We start from the raw sequence: 20,817 nt of genomic DNA on the forward strand, positions 1-20,817 counted from the left end.
GTGTCTGTGCAATCAAGGGTCTGTGTGGCTAGTATCTGCCTGGCTGGAGTCCAGTTGGCTAGTGGGGAGTCTTTGTGACTAGGTCTGCCAGGCTGTCTGCCCACATGGGGGTGGGTCTGTGTAGCTGGGAGGTCTGTCTAGCTGACAGGACACCTGTGTCTATTCAGCTGGGGATCTCTTTACATCTGCCTGGGAGTCTGTCCAGCCAAGGGTTTATCTGGCTGATGTCTGTCTAGCTGTTTAGCTGGGGGAAGGGGTCTGTCTTTTTGGTGGTCTCTTTTGCATGGGGTGGTCTGTTAGGCTGTTGGTGGGTCACTCTCTCTGGCTGGAGGTCCACCCACGGACTGTCCCTCTGAAGGTCTGGCCGTCTAAGGGAACTGCTATCTGCCTGTCCAGGTTGGGATTCCATCTGTCTGCCTGCCCATCTGGGGATCTTCTCACCTGTCTGTCTGAAATCAGTCTGCTTGGCTGTTGTTATGCCTGGCTTCCATCTGTCTGAATGGTGGAGGGCAACGGGGGTCCATCCATCTCTCTGTGTCATAAGCTGAGTGTCTGAGTAAGGGAGGCTCAGATACTGAGATGAACCAGTCCTTCAAGTGGTGAAGGGGACAGTCTCCAGAAGCCTATCTGTCCATCCTCCCCTTCACAGCCGGGAGCCCTGCCCAGACTCTTGGGGTTGAATTTATTCTTGAATATGCTCAGTGTAACCTCACCAGCCACCGTCAAGCAACTACCTCCCAAGCCTCACGTCTTGAACGCTATGATCACTGAGGCAAAGCCCCCATATTTTCCACACTGAGAAACTTTTATTTTGATTCAGCCCAGCAACCCCATTCCCAACACTTCACAGAGTAGAGCACGGCTCTCAGCAGTCCAGGAACCCATGTGGACCAGGCACCCAACAGGCAGGCAAGGGCGCTGCACTCACACGCGGGTCCACTCAGCAGGCGGGTCCCGGGGTCCTTTAGGCCTTCCAATGCGCAGGTTGAAGCCTGGAAAAGGAAGGGCACCGTAGGGCTCACGGAGAAGCTGAGGTGCAGAGACGTAGGCAACTCGTGGAAAGTCACCCCCAAGCCTCCAGGCCCTCACGGTTTGCTGCAGACACATCCACAGGTCTCCGAGGGCGTGTCTTTTCCTGCCACCATCTCAAAACCCCAAATGCCTGGGATTCAGTTAAAACTGCAGAGAGTCCCAGCGACCCAGGCTGTCTGACTTACCTAGCCCACCAGTCTGAGCTCCATCTACCACGTCCTCGTAGGCGCCAGGCCCTGCTGGGCTTTGATCAACAGGAACTGCGGGCAGAAAACCACCCCTAACAGATCGGCTCAGGCCGCCCCTCGAAGTTCCGGAGAGCCGCTGCGAGGCAAATGCGCATCCTCCCAGACCAGAGAAGGCAGGCTGGGGGCCGAGCGCCGGGGCCCAGCGGGAGGGTGCGTGTCCAGGGGCGTAACCAAATCGGAGACCTCCGCCCAGCCTAGGTGGCCGGGCCAGAGACCGCGGTTTGGCCCGGGACGCTTCCGGGCGTGACCAGAGGACGGGCGGTTGTCCCAGAGGCGTGGCCGGAGAAGCCAGGACGTCAGCCTCCGGGGCGTGACCGGGCCGGACTCGGTGGAGGGGGGTGGGGGTCTTCGTGGCCTCCAGGCCCTCCAGACCGCAGCCACAGGGGGTCGGGAGACGGAGCAGGTCGGGGCCAGCCCTCCCCAGCCCCGCGGCCGGGCCGCGTCGACTTACCGCGGCCGGGCAGCGTCCCACGCCCGTCCTCCGCGTGCGCCTGGGGCCGCCGGGCGCGCGGCGTCACCTGGCTGTAGAGGGGCGTCTCCTCCGCGCCGCGCGCCCGCGCGCCCGCCCCTGCCCCGGTGCCCGCGGGGGCCGCGCGCTTCTGCACCACAGCGTACGTGTCGGCCATGGCGAGGCCCGGGGGCCCGGGCACCGAGATGCTCCTGCGGGTGGGGAGGAAGTGAAACGGCGGCACCGAGGCTGGGGAGGGAGGGGGCAGCGCGCTCGGCGCGCAAACCACCGGCTTCCTTCCCGCCCGAGGCGGCGCGCAGTTACGGAGCGAGGAGGTGGAGGTGGTAGCGTCTCTGGGGAAAGGGGTCTCGTCTGTGTGTCCCTAGCGCCCAGCAGGTTGGGTGGATGAAGGAAGGAAGGGGCCAGCCTGGCAGGTGAATGGGGCAAGATACTGGTATTGGGGATTGGTCATTTCTGTGTAGTTGTCTGTTGAATAGATGAATGAGGAAGTGACATCTAAAGAGAAGAAAGGGAGAGTCTCAAAATGGAGGGCTGGTCTCAAGGACCAAGGGCTGAAGTCTCTGCCGCACCCGACATGAGGCCTTACAGTTGGGCGGCCTCAAAAAATATCTGCTGAATTAATGAGTGGAAAAGCGAGGAGAGGGCGAACCTCGGGAGCTAGCCTGAGGGGCAGAGGCAATGGGATCTCTGGGATTAAAGAACCACCTTGGGGAGGGTTCCCAGAGCTCAACTGCGAGAAAGGGCCAGTGAATATTTGGTGAACTGAACGGCAAGGAAGGGGCTGGTGTTTCAAGGGTGAGGAAAGGGCCAGCCTCCAAGGACGAGAAAGTGAAAATGGAAGACTGAGGGGAGGGGACTGGGTACCTGAGGACCCCGCCGGATGGGCGGGCTATGGCAGGAAGGGTGTGGGAAGTCCGGAGGGAGAAGGCATCATCGTAGAGTGGGGCACAATTCTGGGGAAAGGCAGGAGGGAAAGGCATGAGGCTTCGGAGGACGCTGTCCAGGCTCCTAGTGGTGGTCACTGTGGGCTCTGCGGGGGAAGCTTAAGAGGGGACAGTGATAAGGGAGCACGGAGGAGGACAAAGGTAGATATCATAGTGCATCAGTCCCCACTCCCGGAGGGAGTCCAAGGGCTGGATGCTGCGCTGGAGGTGGCCATAGACCTCTGCTCTGGGTCCTGGTCTCCGAGGATTGGAAGGGGGCCTTGGTACCTCCTTGAGGTTCTGGTAGCGAGGGCTGGCACTTTGGAGCGCTGAGAGGAACATCTGAGCCACTGTGTGGTACAGGAACCTGTACTGCTCCTGAGGGGGTGGGGGAGGGAAGAGGGGTCATCGAGAAGGGAAGACCAGAACAGGAGGGATATGTCCTTGGAACGAGGAGACCCGGCTCCCACCTCTGTCTGTATGGCTGCAGGCCGCTGCCTCCGAATCTCGAGGACCACATTGAAGAGGCTGAAGTTAGGTGGGATCATCTAGGGCAGAGAGATGGGCACATGAGCAGGACCTCCTAGGCACAGGACCCACACTGTGCTTGTATGCCCTCTTCATACCTGGGTCAGGAGCAACTGTCTCACATAATCCACGGTGCACAGGACACCTGTTCGCCCACAGCCCGCGCTAACAAGTGAGAATCAGAGTGAGCTTGGTCAGGGCCTGCCTGCAACCCCTTTTAAAGGGGGCATTTGGGGCTGGGGGTGAGGACCTTAATGGAGTGTCCCCTGCAGCACTTTTTGATTCCCAGAATCCCAGGTTATAATTTGAAAGGAAAACCTTTTTAATTGCTTATATTTGTTGAGCATCAACTGTGTACTTCTCCCTAGCAGACAGTCTGTGCTCAATAAATACTAACCATTTCAGCTGCAACTTGAGCAAGTGTGGCCTCAGGTTTCTTGAAATAGGCACTCAGACTGTAAGACTGGCTCCAAGCCCTGCACTATCCTCCCTGTCCCCCTCCCCCACCACCATCCCCTCTGTCTCACCAGACCCCCATAAAGCCCATTTTCCTAAACCTGCAGTGGACACAGAGGGGGCTGGGTCCAGATCCCTGGAGGCGCCGGGCTTCCTCCACCATGGCGAGCATGTGGTCGGGATTGCTAGGGACCCCTCTGTCTGGCCAGGACATATACTGCAGCTGGTACACAGAGCGGGATTCCTGAAACACAGGAAATGAGGGGCAAAGAATGAAAAAAGAAAGAAAAGCATTTATTGAGCCCCTATTACATGTCAGCCCTAGTTCTCCACATCCCCCATTTAAATGCAACAGATAATAACTGAAGAGATGGGTACTATTGTTAATGCACATTTTACAGATGAGAAAACAGAGACAGGAAACAGCTCTCCCTACGTGGGAGTCTCCTCCTCCCCTTTCAGTACCTTCTGGAAGGTGACCTGAAGGATCCTGAGCATGATGTCTGCATTCAGCCATGTCTCCCTTGTCTGTGGATATGGGGCATGTGAGAAGAGGGCAGAAAACAAAGATCACAGGTGCCAAAAGACATATTTACAAAAAACAAAGCATTTCTGATTAAAAATCAAATACAGGGAGTTCCCTGGTGGCCTAGTGGTTAGGATTCTGGGCTTTCACTGCCGTGGCCTGGGTTCAATCCCTGGTCAGGGAACTGAGATCCTTCAAGCCATGCAGCATGGCCCAAAAAAAGAAAAAAGAAAAATCAAATACAAACAACATATTTTTAAAAATTCATTTAGCCCGAATATCTCCCATGGCTTTTGTGAAGGAAACATTTCACAAAGGGGAGAAAGAGGAACTATGATTAAATATCCAGCAAGCTCATTTACAGTGAAACAAAGAAATGTCTTTTGTTCTAAAATAAAAGTTTCATTGTATTTATTCAATACCAATTGTATTTATGACTTATGAGAGATTTTCCTGAGTTCTTTTGAAATGGTAAGGGAAATAAGGATTTTAAGAACCTAACCAGGCACATGAACATTTACAGAGATAACCATGATAGTAGTTAAAATGCAAAAACAGTGTATAATGAGTTCTGACTATTTGCATTGCTAATACCAGAGAGCTCCCTGCAGTGTGAGGGGGACTGTGGGAAAAGTGTTCATCCTTTCAGGCCCAGCCCAAAAGCTTTCCACTCAGAATCATCTGTGAAATCTTCCACAACATCCAAGACTTCATAAAGTGCTGTTCCCACCTCTGCCCCAGCTCACCAGAGTGATGCAGAAAAGCCCAATCTGCAGTGGTTCCTGTTCTTGGGCCCAATAACGCTCACACTTTTTCTGCAAAAGGCAAGGGGAAAAGGGCAGAGAGTGAAGAGGGGGAGTCTGCCTCAGAGTTCAGATCAACATGTGCACACCCCGCATGGGACAGCCCAGGTTGCTGGTGGAAGCACAGACAATTGAAGCTTCAAAGGAGGCCAGGCGGCAGAACCTCGTCAGACTAAACACAGACAGACTCAATGGAGATGTGAGCTTCTGACTGTGCAGGAGGAAGACAGTCCAGAATATTCTCCTTCTGTAAGCAACTAAAAACCTGGACAAAATATATGAGCCACTATTTTCAGATACTGGTCCACAGCCTTGCAGGATTGTGATCACTGAACAACGGGAAACACATGAGTCAAACCTTATGACCTCCCCAGCTTACTGCCAAGAGGCAGTAACCAGGCTGCAGAACGTGGAGAGTTTGATGAGCCCACTGAGTTGAGGAGCCAGAGATCTTGGCTCGGGGAAGCCAAGGCAGAGGTCTTGAGAGAACAGCACTATGCAAACAAAAACAAAGAACTCCAGAAGTCTGCATAGGGGTCCCCTTAAGTCTTTAGCTGAATAATAATCTGGGCACATATGACACGAAACCCCGTGAAGCTAGGAAGGAATAACTTCCCGTGAAAGAGTAATAGCTAGGGAACTGTAAGATGAACATTTCCTAGGTCTCAAGTGGGACAGAAATAATTTACATTTCCTCCAGCCACAGTGGAGAGACCTAAGTGATTAAAAGGGGCATTCAGTAGGGAACCTGAAGGATCAAACATTGAAAGTAGAATGAACTTAGTTCTAGAATAAAGGATTCTCTAGACTCGCCCTAAAAAAGCTTAGAAACAAACCTTAAAATGATCAAATATCTAAAAGTAACTTAACTGCCTTCCAGAAAAAGTCCAACACTTTTTAAAGGAAGGTAACAAAATCCAAAACTTACTTTTGTAAAATTTAAAATATTGAGCATCCAATAAAAATTTACTAGACATACAAAGAAGCAAGAAAATATGAGCTATACCCAGGAGAAAAATCAGCAGAAAAAGACCCAATAGAGATGAGGAAACAATCAGACAAAGACTTTAAAACAGCCTTTATAAATATTATAAATATGTTCAAATGGAAAGGAAACCACAAAAGGGATGAAAGTGAAATAAAGGATATAAAAAAGACCTAAATGGAACTTCTAGAGAGGAAAAATAAAATATATGAAATAAAAAATTCACTGTCTAAGACCCATGAAAAGATGCTCAACATCAGTAATTATTAGAGAAATGCAAATCAAAACTACAATGAGGTACCGCCTCACACTGGTCAGAATGGCCATCATGAAAAAGTCTACAAATAACAAATGCTGGAGAGGGTGTGGAGAAAAGGGAACCCTCCCACATTGCTGGTAGGAATGTAAATTGGCGCAGCCACTATGGAGAACAGTATGGAGGTTCCTCAAAAAACTAAAAATAGAGTTACCATATGATCCAGCAATCCCACTCCTGGGCATACATCTGGACAAACCTATATTTGAAAAGATACATGCACCCCTGTGTTCATAGCAGCGCTACTCAAAACAGCTAAGACATGGAAACAACTTAAATGTCTATCGACAGATGAATGGATAAAGAAGACGTGATATATATATACAATATACTCAACCATAAAAAAGAATGAAATAATGCCATTTGCAGCAACATGGATGGACCTAGAGATTATCATACTAAGGGAAGTAAGTCAGAAAGAGAAAGACGAATACCATAGGATATCACTAAATATCTAACATATGACACAAATGAACTTATCTATAAAACAGAAACAGACTCACAGAGATACAGAACAGACTTGTAGTTGCTGTGGGCAAGGGGGTGGGGAGGGATGGATTGGAAGTTTGGGATTAGCAAATGCAAACTATTATATATAGAATGGATAAACAACAAGGTCCTACTGTATAGCACAGGGAACTACATTCAATATCCTGTGATAAACCATAATGGAAAAGAATATGAAAAAGAATTCACTGTCTAATAGCAGATTAGACACCAGAAGATCAGTGAACACAAAGGCATAGCAATAGAAGCTATTCAAAATGAAAAAGAGAGAGAAAAAATGAGGAAAAAAACTAAGAGAGAATCAGATACCTGTGGAAATATATATCAAGTGGCCTAATGTATGTGTACCTGTAGTCCAGAAGGAGAGGAGAGGGGAGAATAGAAACTATTTTTGAATAAACAATAGCTGGAAAATTTTCCAAATTTGATGAAACTATGAACCCACAGATCCAGGAAGGTCAATGAACCACAGGGAGAATAATCATAAAGAAAGCCACACTAAGGTAGCTCATGATCAAATTGCTGAAAAACAATGATAAAGAAAAAAATCTTAAAAGCATCACACATAAAAAAGACACATTACATACTGAGGAATAAGGATGACAGCAGAATTTTGTCAGAAACTCTGCAAGTCAGAGGTCAATGCTGTGACACCCTAAAAATGCTGAAATTAAAAAACAATAACTTTCAGACAAAAGCTGAGAGACTTTATCACAAGCAAAACTGCACTATGAGAAATATTAAAGTAAGCTTTTCATACAAAAGGAACCAGGTGGAATACAGACCTACACAAAGGGATGAAGAGTAAAGAAAAAGGTAAATATGTAGCTAAATGTAAAAGGTATTTCTCATTTTTAACATCTTTAAAAGATAATCTAGTGAATTTTACCAAAAAAGGAGGAATTAATAGCAATCCTTCACAAACTTTTCCAAAAAATTGAAGGAACATTTGCCAACATATTTTATGAGACCAGTATTACTCTGCTACCAAAACCAGACAGATATCACAAGAAAGAAAACTACTAAGCAATGTCTCAAGAATATAGACAGAAGAATCCTCAACACAATATTAACAAAAGATTTTACAGAGGATCAAGTGGGATTAATCCCAGGAACACATATATGAAAATCAATATATGAAGGTCAATCAATATCATATACCATAATAATAGAAAATAAAACAAAAACACACTTAATAGATGCAGAAAAAAAAATCTGAACAAAATCCAATACCTTTTCATGATAAAAACATGAAAGGAACTAGACATAGAAAGGAAATTCCCCATCTTGATTTAAAAAGCAAAATCAACAACAACACAAACAAAAAATATCTACCAAAACCTACAGCTAACCTAATACTTAATGGTGAAAGACTGAATGTTTTGCGCTTAAGATCAGGAACAAGACAAGAATGTTTGCACTTTTTTGTACTGGAAGTTGTAGGCAGTGCAATTAGGAAAAAAGAAATGAAGGAAGGAAAGGAGGGAAGGTGGGAGGGAGGAAGCAAGAGAGAGAAAAAAGAAAAGAAAAGGAAAGGAAAGAAAAGAAAAGAAAAAAAGATAGGGAGAGAAGGAAGAAGAAAGAAAGGAAGGGAGGTTACCCAGATTGGAAAGGAAGAAGCAAAAGTATGTCAACTTGCAGATAGAATGATATTATATATAGAAAACCGTAAAGAATACACACACACACACACACACACACACACCCATGCACACTATTAGAACTAATAAGCGAGTTCGGCAAGGTTGCAGGATACAAAACCAATACAGAAAAATCAACTGTTTTTTCATATTAAAAAGACTATTATTTGCAATACCTCCCCCCCCGCCCCCAGAACTGATAGATTCAATGAAATCCTTATCAAAATCCTAGAAGGCTTTTTGAAGATATGGGCAAGCTGATCTTAACATTAATATATAAACAATATGTTAACATTAATAAATGTGTTGTGGATTCCCAAGACTGCCCTCAGGTTTGATGATTCAATAGGAGGACTCATAGGACTCAGCATAGAGTTGTACTTGTGGCTACAATTTATCGCAATGAAAGGTTACAGGATAAAACAGCAAAGGGAGAAGGCACACAGGGTGAAGTCTGCAGGAAACAGGGTGCCAGGTTCCAAGGGTCTTCTCTCAGTGGAGTCACATAGAATGTGCTTAATTCCTCCAGAATGAGTTGTGACCACACATGTGAAATGTCCACAGGGACATTTAGGAATTCAGTGCCCAGGGTTTTCACTGGGGGACTCTATGTGGTATGTAGGCACCTCTGACTAGCATGTGCCAAAACTTCAGACTCCCAGAGGGAAAGCAGGTGTTCACATAAACCTACTGTCACATAGACACGTTGTTTGTATAAACAGTTTAGGCATGGTGAGCCACTCTTATTGGAAATCCAATTTCCAGTCAAGAGCCAACCTTGCAGGAAGTTCTTTTTAAGCATAAGCATTTATGCCTGCTATGTTAACTCTTTTCTGCATGGCAAGTGACCCAGAGTAGCCAAAACAATCTTGAAAAAAGAAGAACAAATTTGGAGGACTCACACTTCCTGATTTCAAAACTTACCACAAACCTACAATACCGTGTAGTACTGGCACAAAGATAGACATGTCAATCAATGGAATAGAATTGAGAGTCCAGAAATAAACCTTTACATGTACACTCAATTGATTTTCAACAAAGTACCAAGACCATTCAATGGGGAAAGCACAGTCTTTTTAACAAATGGTGCTAAGACAACTGGATATCTATAAACAAAAGAATGAGTTTGGACCACTGTCTTACACCATATACAAAAATTAACTCAAAATGAATCAGAGACCTAAACATAAGAGAGAAAACTATAAAACACTTAGAAGAAAACATAGGAGTAAATCTTTTTGACCTTTGGTTAGACAATGACTTGTTAGATACAACATCAAAAGCACATCAAAACAATAGATTGGAAGTCTTCAAAATTAAAAAGTGTTTGTGCTTCAAAGGACACTATAAAGAAAATGAAAAGACACCCACACAATGGGAAAAATATTCCTAAATCATATACTGATAAGGGACTTGTATTCAGAAGAATTCTTACAACACAATAATAAAAAGACAAATAACCCAATTAAAAAATGGGCAAAGGACCGAAACAAATATTTCTCAAAAGAAGACATACAAATGGAAAAATAAGCACATGAAAAGATGTTTGGTAAATGCAAACCAAATGCACAAATCCACCTCATTAGGCAAATGCAAACCAAAACCGCAATGAGATACCACTTCCCATCCATTAGGATGGCTAATAAAAACAAAAGTGAAAACAGAAAATAACATGTCTTGGTGAGTGTATGGAAAAATGGAACACTTGTGCATTGCTGGTGAGAATATAAGGTGGTCCAGCCACTGTGGAAAACAACAACAACAACAACAAAATTAAACACAGAATTGCTATATGATCCAGTAATTAATTCTACTACCCAAAAGAATTGAAAACAAGGACTCAAAACAGATACTTATGTACTAATGTTCATAGCAGCACTATCACAATAACCAAAAGGTAGAAACAACCCAAATGTCCATCAACAGGTGAATGGATAAACAAAATGTGGTATATACATACAATGAAATGTTATTCAGCCTTAAAAAGAATGAAATTCTGATACACTCTACAACATGGATGAACCTTGAAAACCTGATAAATGAAATAAGTCAGACACAAAAGAACAAGTATTGTGTGACTCCACTGATATGAGGTACCTAGAAGAGGCAAATTAATAGAGACAGAAAGTAGAATAAAGGCTACCAACAGCTGCAGGAAGGGGAAATGGGAAGAAACTATTAAATGGATACAGAGTTTCTGTTTGGGATGATGAACAAGTTCTGAAATTGGACAGTGGTAACGGTTTGCAACACTGTGAGTGTACTTAATGTTTCTAAATTGTACACTTGAAATCGTTAAAATGGCAAAATTTATGTTATGTATATTTTACCACAACTGAAAAAAAAAAAAAAGACCCAATGAGTACAACTTCACATCCAACAGGATAGCACTAATGAAAAAGACAGACAATAACAAGTGTTGGTAAGAATGTGGAGAAATTGGAACCTTCATACATTACTGGCTGAAATGTAAAATGATATAGCCACTGTGGAAAACAGTTTGGCAGTTCCTCAAAATGTTAAAAATAGAGTTTACCATATGACCCAGCAATTCCACTTCTAGGTATATATCCAAGAGAAATGAAAACATACTTCTACACAAAAACTTGCACATGAATGTTTATAGCAGCAATATTCATAATCACCAAAAAGTGGAAACAGCTCAAATTCTATAAAGTGATTAATGGATATATAAAATGTGGTAGATCCATTCAATGTAATGTTATTCAGCAATAAGAAGGGGTGAAGTATTGATACATGCTACAATATACATGAGCCTTAAAACACAACCTTAGTGAAAGAAGCCAGTCATGAAAGACAACATATCATATGATTCCAGTTATAGGAAAAGTCCAGAGTGGGCAAATCTACAGAGACCAAAAATAGATTAGTAGTTGCCTAGGGTGGAGTTTGGTAGGAAATGCAGCATGACTGCTAATAGATACAGGGCTTCTTTATGGGGTGATGAAAAGGTTCTGAAATTCACTGTGGCGATGACTGTATAACTCAGGAATATACTAACAACAATTGAATTGCACACTTTAGATGGATGAATTGTAGCTCAATAAAGTTGTTTTTTTTTTTAAAGATAATCTGTAGGAAAAATAATAGCAGTGTGTTTTGTGGTATATTTTAAATTTAGAATCAAACCTAGGGCAACAATAGCTTGAAGCATGGAAAGAGAAAATTGAAATATGCTATTGTAAAGTTCTCACATTTTACATGAAATGGTATAATATTATTTGAACATGGACTGTGATAGGTACACATTCCCCTAAGCACACAAGCACATAATACAAAGAGGTATAACTAATAAGTGAATAATGACTGTGAAACAGAGTCATAAAAATTCTCAGTAAAAAAGAAGACAGAAAATAAGAAAGAAACAAAGAACAGATGGAACAAATACAAAACAAATAGCAAAATCATAGATTTAGACACATTATTGACACATTAAAGACTAAATACTCCAATTAAAGGCAGAGATTGCCAGACTGGATAAAAAAGTAAGTACCCACAATATGCCAGCTATAAGAAACACAGTTTAAAAATAAAAATGGGGAATTCCCTGGAAGTCCAGTGGTTAGGACTCTGAACTTCCATTGCAGGGGGCATGGGTTCAATCCCTGGTCAGGGAACTATGAGGCTGCAAGCCCCGCAGTGCGGCCAAAAAAATAAATAAAATAAAATAAAAATGAAATAAATTAAAATGAACACAGATAAGAAGTAAAAGAATTAAAAAAGAGATATCATGCACACTCTAATCTAAAGAAGTTTAAATGGCTATATTAATATCAAAGCATATTTCAGAGAAAGGGATATTACCAGAGATAAAAGGGACATTACATATTGAAAACAGGATTGATTCATCAGGAAGACATAATCCTAACTGTATAAGCACTCAATTATAGAGTTTTAAAATATCTGAAGCAAAAACTGACAGAACTGAAAGGAGAAATAGATAAATCTAAAATTAGAGTTAGAGATTTCAACACTCCTTTTTCAGCAAATAATAGGACAAGTAGATGAAAAAAAGGAAGAATAGGGACTTCCCTGGTAGTCCAGTGGTTAAGACTCTGCCCTTCCACTGCAGGGGGCATCCTTCCAGTGCAGTGGGCACAGGTTTGGTCCCTGGTCAGGGGAACTATGATCCCACATGCCACATGGCCAAAAAAAAAAAAAAAAAGGTAAGAATAATAAGATTTGAATAATACTATTGAGAAACTTGTCCTAATCTACAGTTACAGAACAGATGGAGGTTTCAACACTCCTCTCTTGGCAATTGATGGAACATTTAGAGAAAAGAAATCAGTAAAGATATATAAGATACAGTAAAGATATAAAAGATATTAAAGTGTCTTTCAAAACGACACAATCAATTTGACCTAACTGATATTTATAGAACACACCACTCAACAAAGCAGAATACACATTCTTTTCAAGTGCACACAAAACATTTACCAAGGTAGATCACATTCATGGCCACAAAACAAGTTTCAGTACATTTGGAATCATATAAAGTTGTTCTTTGACCACAATGGAACTGAAAATTAATAACAGGAAGATATATGGAAAAGTCCCCAAATATTTGGAACTTAAGCACAGCCATGGTCAAATACCATTGGTCAAAGAAGAAATCACAAGGGAAATTAGAAAATATTTTGAGCTAACTGAAAAAAAAGACACAACATACCAGTTTGTGAGATGTACCTAGAGCAGTGCATAGAGAAAAATGAATGACATTAAATACTTATATGTGGGGACTTCCCTGGTGGTCCAGTGGTTAAGAATCCTTTTTGCAATGCAGGGGATGCCGGTTTGATCCCTGGTCGGGGAACTAAAATCCCACATGCCACAGGGCAACTAAGCCCGTGTGCCGCAACTAGAGAGCCCACATACTGCAACTAGAGAGCCTATGTGCCACAACTACAGCCCATGCACTCTGGAGCCCGTGCGCCACAACTACAGAGCCCACATGCTCCAGAGCCCACACACCGCAACTACTGAGCCTGAGCACCACAACTAGAGAGAAGCTCGCGCACCGCAACTAAGAGCCCACACACCGCAACAAAAAGATCCCCAATGCCGCAACTAAGACCCCATGCAGCCAAAAAATAAATAAATATTTTTTAAAAATACTTATATGTGAAAAAAAATCACGAATCTATTATCTAAGCTTAAGGAACTAGAAAAAAAAAAGAGCAAGTTAAACCTAAACCAGAAGGAAGGAAATGATAAAGGGAAGAAATTAATGAAATAAAAATGAAAAAAATAGAGAACATGAATAAAACTCAAAGCTGCGTCTTTGAAAAAATAATAAAATTGATAAACCTCTAGTGCAGAGACTGGCTAACTTTCTATAAATGGCCAGATAATAAATATTTTAGACTTTGTGAGCCATACAATCTACTTAACTTGCAACTACTGAACTTGGCCATTGTAACATGAAAGCAGGTATACACACTATGTAAACAAATGAGTGTGGCTATGTTCTAATACATTTTTATTTACAAAAACAGGCAGCAGGACAGATTTAGTACAACAACTAAAGTTTGCTTGTCTTTATTCTTGCCAGACCACGGTAGGAGAGAGAGACAGACAGATGACCAAATATCAAAATTAGGAATGAAGAAGGTACATCACTACAGATTGTACAGACTCCATGATCAGCCAGCCATCCCGGGGCAGTACTTGCCCCACCCCCAGCCCTGTCCATGGAGCACGCCAGGATGCAGAAACCATGTGCCTTCAATGTTGACATGCATTCCTTGAGAAACTAATTTATGCTAATGGGCAAAACAAAGATCCCTGCCCTCATGGAACTTTTCTTCTAATCAGGGAGACAGAATAAACAATATACATAACACATTTGTAGATTATCTTGTATGTTAGAAGTTGGTAAGAACTGTGAAGAAAAAAATGAAAGTAGGACAAGGGAAGGAGAGTGGGAGTGCTGGGAGTTCCAAATGGGGTGAGATCCAGGAAGATCTCACTGAGGAAGTAGCATTTGAGCCAAGACCTGAAGGTGGTGATGGAGCAGGCCAAGGGGAAAATGTCCCAGGCAGTGGGAACAAAGCATAGGACCCGAGGCAGAACAAAGGCCAGAGTGGTTGGAGTAGAGTGAATAAGGGGGAGAAAGGTGGAAAGAGAGATCAGAGGTGTACTGGGGAAGTCACAGTTATAGGGCCTTATGGTCTATGGTATGGAATGGGGCGGGAAGACCAGCAGGAGAGGGGTTGAGCCCCACGAATAAAAGGAAAAAGATAACAAAAAAATTAAAGATAAAGTGGGCTTGGCAGAGGTACAGTGAGAGTCGCTCCAAGAACTGGGCCATTGAGTCATGGCGTCAGGGAAGAGCTAGCAAGGTTTCTCCTGTCTCCTCTCTGCACAAGGATATGCATTCTAGGGGCTGAGGACACCTACCCGCCCATTTTCCATCTCCTGACAGGCCATCAGGATCACCTAGACAAGAGGGGTAAGGGGAAAGGGAGGAGATTTGGTTTAGGGCGTGTGGTTATCAGGGCCAAGGGAGGACCCAGAATGTTGGCCATACCTCACCCTCCCCCAAAGCTGACCTTGACCCCAAACTCCCAGATCAGGCGCCAGAAGTCTAGCAAGGTGTGAGGCAGGGGTCCTTGCGTGGCGATGTAGGCCTGGCTTCCATCTGTGCCCTGGTAAAGGCTAAGTTCACTGTGGAGATCCCGCTGTCACCTCCACCACCTCTGCCCCTTCCTTAACGCCCAGCCTGACCCTGATGAAGTTGCCATTGATGTAGTCTCCATGTCCCTCTTCCTGGAGCAGGGAAAGGATCACTCGTGTCTGATCGTCTGCCAGCGGGAGAGGTGAGAAACGTGGAGTTTGTGGGTGACAGGGGCCTTGACGGCCTCCCGGATGAAAGCCAGCAGGGGGCAGCATACCTAGCAGGGATCCCATCGAGGTGCACTTGCAGACTGCTGGGGAGAAATGCAGCCACAGCAAGGCCCTGGGAGGGAGAGTTCTGGGAGCCCAGTGGTGGCACAGGTCTTGGCTCAAATGCTACTTCCTCAGTGAGATCTTCCTGGATCTCACCCCATTTGGAACTCCCAGCACTCCCACTTACCGGGCTAACGCCTGCACTGCCTCCGGGTGCGGGCATGCAGAGCAGCACCGACTCCCTCCAGAAGGCCCCCACCCCCACCCCCGACTTACATGGCAGCACATCTTTGTAGCGGTTCTTCCTCACGTTTTCTGGTCGACTGCCGGCCTCAGTGGAACACACGCTGTCTGTCTTCCAGGAGGCTGAGCGGGCCCGGATGTCCTGGTGGGAGGACAGAAAGAAGAGCCGGGGGAGGGAGGAGAGAGCAAGAAAGCAGCCAGGTCAGGGTCCTGGGACACTGAGACTCTCATAGGGATACATGGCACGTGGCCTGTGAGAGGTGAGTGCAGTGCCCAGATAGCACAGGGCCTGCTAATTATGATTCCATAATAGTAGCGACTCAGAGTGCCTTCTCTGTGCCAGGCTCTGTGTGAGGGCACTGAACCACCTGCAAGGTCCCTCCGAAGTGGGTACTATTATTGACATCCCCATCGTGCAGGTGAGAAAGCTGAGGCACCACATGTTTGAGTGACTTGCTGAAAGTCCCACCCAAGAAGTGGCACAGTGAGTGAGTATTGAACTAAGACCTCTGAGCATCTACCCCCTGTACACTCAATATGTACTTACATTGTATTGTGAACAATAATTGTAATATATTATGCATTTAAAATAACAAACATGGTGATACACAATATATAAGACAATATACAATGCATATGAATTATAATGTAAAACATTACTTATGTAACTAGATACTACAGGTGCTTTACTACTGTTCCATTATTATAGTGAATAGCATTACCATCATCAAGTATTCATAATCATGATGATAATAAGTAACACCTACCAAGCCCCCTGATGAGTGCAAGCCACCATTCTAAGTGTTCTTATGCCCATCAAGTCATTTACGTCCTCGTGGACACACTGGTGCAGTGGGTAACACTATTAATATTTTTACTATATAGATGAGGAAACCAAGGCCTAGAGAGGCCCAAAGACTCCTGCGAGTACAGGAGGCTGCCTGCAGGAGGGTGGCCTCCAGCAGCTGGCACTACTTACTGTCCCAGACTGGGCCCAGACCCGGATGGAGATGATGTCATGTACTACCTGGATATTATATGTTTACATTTATTATGTACATTTTCATATTGAACAAATTATGTATTTTGCATTTATTATGCATTTCTTATAAACGATATTTATTTTTATATTTGTGTAAATTTAGATTTATCTTAAACTTCTTTTACCTATTTATTACATATTTTATTACTTAGGAACTTCAATAACTGTTTATTGGATAAATTATAATTCTATGTTGTATTTATGTGTATTCTATTGTTTTAAGAAGTTAACTAATGTTGTTATTGTGTAAATTATAGTTTACAATCATATTTATACATATTCACTATATATTTTCTATTTATTAATCAAATTATTTCATAAATGTTTCTGTTATCTATTTTTATTGTACTCAATGATATATATATAGTCATTTATTAGATACATACATATATTTACCAAACTTATTTCTAAATTTGAGATGTCACCATATATTGTAATTACATATTTGCATAGCACGTTTCCGTGTTATTATATTTAAAATACCTCAGTACATGTAGATGCGATGCCTACGACGCTGCTGCCTTAGCATTCCTTACATACGGCTTGCACTACCCCATTGTAAAGTTTAGAATATTTATAACTAGTGACAAAGGCGCCTACAAAGTGAGAGCTCAAGATGTGCTAAGCGGTTTTTACCCACACTGGTTATTTTAATCCTCAGGCCAGTTGAGTCATCAATGTCCGCATTTCACCCAAGGAGAAACTGAGGCCAGAGGGACCGGATAGAGCGCCCCAGGCCACAGCGCCTATTAGAGCCGGCGTCCACACCCTCGCCGCAGCGGGGCCTCTTGGTTCCTCTTTCCACAGCCCCTTCCTCCCCAGGACCACAGGAGTGGCTGCCTGGTCGCCTGGAGCGGCCGGGCGTCGCGTGTCCAGCGCAGGTGAGCGCCCGCCCTGCTCAGCAACCGGACGATTCCGGGAGCGCGGCGAGGGCGCAGGGACCCGAGGGCTTGCGCGGCCCCTCCCGACCCGGCCGTGGACATCGCCCTCTGGGACCCTACTGGCAGAGGGTGAAGACAGACAGGGAGAGACTGCGACAGAGAGAGGTGCTGGGGAGAGAAGAACAGAGAGATCTCGAGGCGAGGAGACGCCCCTGGAGGCTGAGAGAGAGAGGCAAAGCGCAGCAGGGCGCACAGGAGAACAGACGTCTGGACCGTCCAGGGCAAGGAGCCGCAGCGCGGCGCGCGGCCGGCCAACTCGGCCACTCACGCTGAACTCGCCGGCGAGGACAGCCCCCTCCCGGCCGCCCCGTGCCTCCAGTTGCTCCAAGAAGCTCCGCGCCGCGTCCAAGCTGCGGCTCATGGCGCTGCCGGCCAGCGATGCCCGGTCCACCTGTGGCGTTCCGCGCTCCCACCTAGTGTAGACTCCGTGGGAGGCTGCCGAGGCCACGCCTCAGATCTCGCCAGCCAATGGAAGTGCGCAGCGGCGGACAGGGCGCTCCCCTCGGCCAATGACACTCAGAGCCCGCCCCAGCCTCGCCTACAGGCTCCCGGACCGGGGCGGCTGCCTGAGCGCTTGGTTCACCCGGGCTGGGCCAGGGACGTGGATCCTGCGCTGGCTCTTCCCTTTTTTATGGCCTCCGCGCGAGCTGGCTGAGTCCGCACGGTCCCATGGCCACTTCCTCTCTCTTGGACCCGGGTTCCGCGCCCAGGCAGGGCGGATGGCTGCACGCCCTCGCCCGGTCTCCCCGGCTCGTCTTCTGGGAGCTAGGCTGTGTCCGGATCCGAGCCGGGGTGGCGTGGCAGCTGTGAGTAAAGACGGTCGCCGAGACCGAGTCGCAACTCCTGCCTGGGGGACCCCGGGTGGGGACCATCCCGCGCTTTGCGCTTCGGCGGGGTCCGAGGGAGGTAGCCGCGGGGGAAAATGACACCTGGGCACCTGGGCTGTGAGAAAGACTGAATCCGTGTTATTTCCTGAGGTTCCTTCTCTTTCTGGGTCGGGCTAGGATGAACTGGGGGCGCCAGCATCCAGTCCTAATTTGAGGATTTCAACCCGCATAAACCTTCTGGGAAACTGAGAATCGAGGCTCTGGGAGTGGGTTCCAGGGACAAGGTGTTCTCAATGCTTTTTAAGGGGCTTATTTTTTTTCGTCCCCACACTCTTGTCTTCAGAAAAATGTGGAGAAGGCTGGAGGACAGCTGCTGTCCCAGCTCCCAGGGCCACCAAGGGGAGGCTCGAGAGAGCAGAGAGGAGCCTACGGCCCCTGCCAAGGATTGGCCGGTGTAGATGGGCTAGCCCATCCTTCACCCTGGGGGTGAGGAGTGTGGACCTAATTCATCAGTGTTAAGTCAAGAACAGGCAAACTGTTTCTTAAAGGGCTTGGGTCTCTGGTCCTTGTCCCAGCTACTCAATTCCGCCATGCAGGGTGAAAGCAACCATAGGCAACATGTAAAGGAATGAGCATGGCTGTGTCCCAAACTTTGTGGACTTGAAATTTTAATTTCATGTGTCACGATTTGTGTGTGTGTGTCCTGCAGGCTGTGGGTTGCTGACCCCAGTTTAAGTGACTGAGAGGTCAAAAAGCCAGTTAGTGGGGATGTTTCACTGGTTGAGGGATCAGTAGGTGTCACTGTTGACTCAGTGTTTATCACTGTCATCTTTGAGAGTTCAAAGGTGGTCAGCAGTGATCACTGAGGATGGACATTGATAGTGAATTCATTGGAGGCCAGTGAGAGTTCCTTGGATGTTCATGGAGACTGTCAGATGTCAATGGCAGTCACGGGGAGGTCAGTGAGAGGCTGAAAGTAACTGAGGAGCCATTGGGACTTGGAATGTTAGTTTACTAAATAATTGAGGGGTCAAAAGAGTCAGGGAAGTTCATTGAGGACCCCTAACCAGAGCTCAATAGTGAATGTCAGTGGAATTACTGAGATTTCTTGGTCATGGGTTGTTGGAGACTCAGGGTGGCAGGATACAGAAGTATCAATGAACTTTGAGAAAATATGGAGGCCCACTGGAGGAGTCACAGAGACGTTTGAGTCCCTGAGTAATCATGGATACGAATGGCAGTCATTTGGGTATAGTGGATACCAGAGTAAAGGGGGAACAGCCACTGTGGGATCAAGAAAGGGCTTTATGGACCCTGCTGGTAGTGAATGTCATTGGATGTCAATGATCACTGGAAACCAGTGCTACCTGGGGAGCAGAGGCAACACTGAGGGTCAGTGAGCCATCCATATCACCTATGGAGATGACTGGGAGGCAGGGCAGCTAACCCAGCAACTGGGTTCTGGCACTCTGGGATCTTCTGTTCCACTAGGGGCTGAGGGTCTATTTGTCTGACAGGGTGGGGTGTATATGTCTATCTGTCCCCCTGGCTTAGGGGACATCTATCCTGAGGACCTACCTGCCTTTCTCATAGGCTGGGTCTGTCTTACTGGCAAAGAGTAAGTCTGTCAAGCTGAAGGTCTGGCTGGCTAGTTGACAGGGTAGTGGAATGTCTCTCCATTGAGTTAACGGTCTCTCTGTACAATTGTGGGGCTCTGTCTATCCTTGAGGAATTCTGTCTTTTGGTTGGCTGGAAGTGGGGTGGGAGGGGTGTCCACGTGTCTGGACACAGGTCTTTCTGGATGCCTGGCTGAGCACCTTCCCACGTGTCCAATAATCTGTCCATTTGTCTGGCTGTCCTGCTGTAGTCTATCTCTCCCTGGGACGCTATCTAGAAGTCTGTCTTGCCAGGGGTCTATGTGTCTGTTTGCCTGCCTGTTTGGGAATCTTTCTGCCTATCTGGACTGTGAACAGAGTGGCTGAGACTTTAGTCCACCTGCCATGCTTCCACCAGGGTTGGGTGTCTGTCTTTCTAGCTGCACATCCACCTCCTACTCCACACCCTCCTCTTGTTTAACAGGACCGCCATCCTGACACTGACCATCCCTCCATGTCTCTCCAACATCCAAATTCTCCTGGCTTGCCCTCTGCTCAGCTCAGGCTGGGTGTAGGGGATGGAAAGACCCCCAAGACCTCCTCCAGCAGCCCTGGCTCACCCCTCTCCGTTGTCCCAGAGAACTGCAAGCTGTGCTCTCGCAGCGGGACTCACTGCTGCTGCTGGCCCTCTTGCGCACCCTACTGGCGGCAGTCCCAAGCAGTGGGAGCAGCTGGCACTGTCCTGAAGATCCTGAGCACCCCAGCGCCCACATGCCACATGCCAGTCTGCCACCTGCTTCCCAGCTCAGAGTGCTAGGCCACCC

At 45.9% G+C, this 20,817-nt stretch overlaps 1 protein-coding gene across 3 annotated transcripts; it reads right to left on the reverse strand.

The window, feature by feature from the left end:
• Positions 1-784: 784 nt before the first annotated feature.
• Positions 785-17,986, reverse strand: PTPN18 (protein tyrosine phosphatase non-receptor type 18). Of its 3 annotated transcripts, none has more exons than XM_082465698.1 (15): positions 17,840-17,986; positions 15,622-15,730; positions 15,184-15,260; positions 15,009-15,104; positions 14,857-14,895; positions 4,929-4,997; positions 4,122-4,184; positions 3,758-3,900; positions 3,299-3,365; positions 3,143-3,220; positions 2,961-3,050; positions 2,614-2,702; positions 1,732-1,940; positions 1,218-1,292; positions 785-992 (listed from the first exon to the last, which is right to left on the reverse strand). In XM_082465698.1, exons 1-15 carry the CDS (start codon positions 17,930-17,932, stop codon positions 925-927), a joined length of 1,365 nt encoding a protein of 454 aa, XP_082321824.1. In that variant the 5' UTR covers positions 17,933-17,986; the 3' UTR covers positions 785-924. The 3 variants fall into 3 exon arrangements, with proteins under 3 accessions (XP_082321824.1, XP_082321826.1, XP_082321825.1); XM_082465700.1 differs by having other exon boundaries at positions 15,184-15,386; XM_082465699.1 differs by lacking the exons at positions 14,857-14,895; positions 15,009-15,104; positions 15,184-15,260; positions 15,622-15,730.
• Between the last annotated feature and the right edge of the window lie 2,831 nt (positions 17,987-20,817).

Source organism: Balaenoptera physalus (assembly GCF_965194825.1).
Source record: "Balaenoptera physalus genome assembly, chromosome: 6".
NCBI classification, from domain to species: Eukaryota; Metazoa; Chordata; class Mammalia; order Artiodactyla; family Balaenopteridae; genus Balaenoptera; species Balaenoptera physalus.

Coding starts and splice junctions, on each gene's coding strand:
- PTPN18 (XM_082465700.1), bottom strand. CDS start 17,932: ATGAGCCGCAGCTTGGACGCGGCGCGGAGCTTCTTGGAGCAACTGGAG. Junction 15,731..17,839: donor TCCTCGCCGGCGAGTTCAGC/GTGAGTGGCCGA, acceptor TCCTCCCACCAG/GACATCCGGGCCCGCTCAGC. Junction 1,941..2,613: donor CCATCCGGCGGGGTCCTCAG/GTACCCAGTCCC, acceptor CCCCACCCGCAG/GAGCATCTCGGTGCCCGGGC.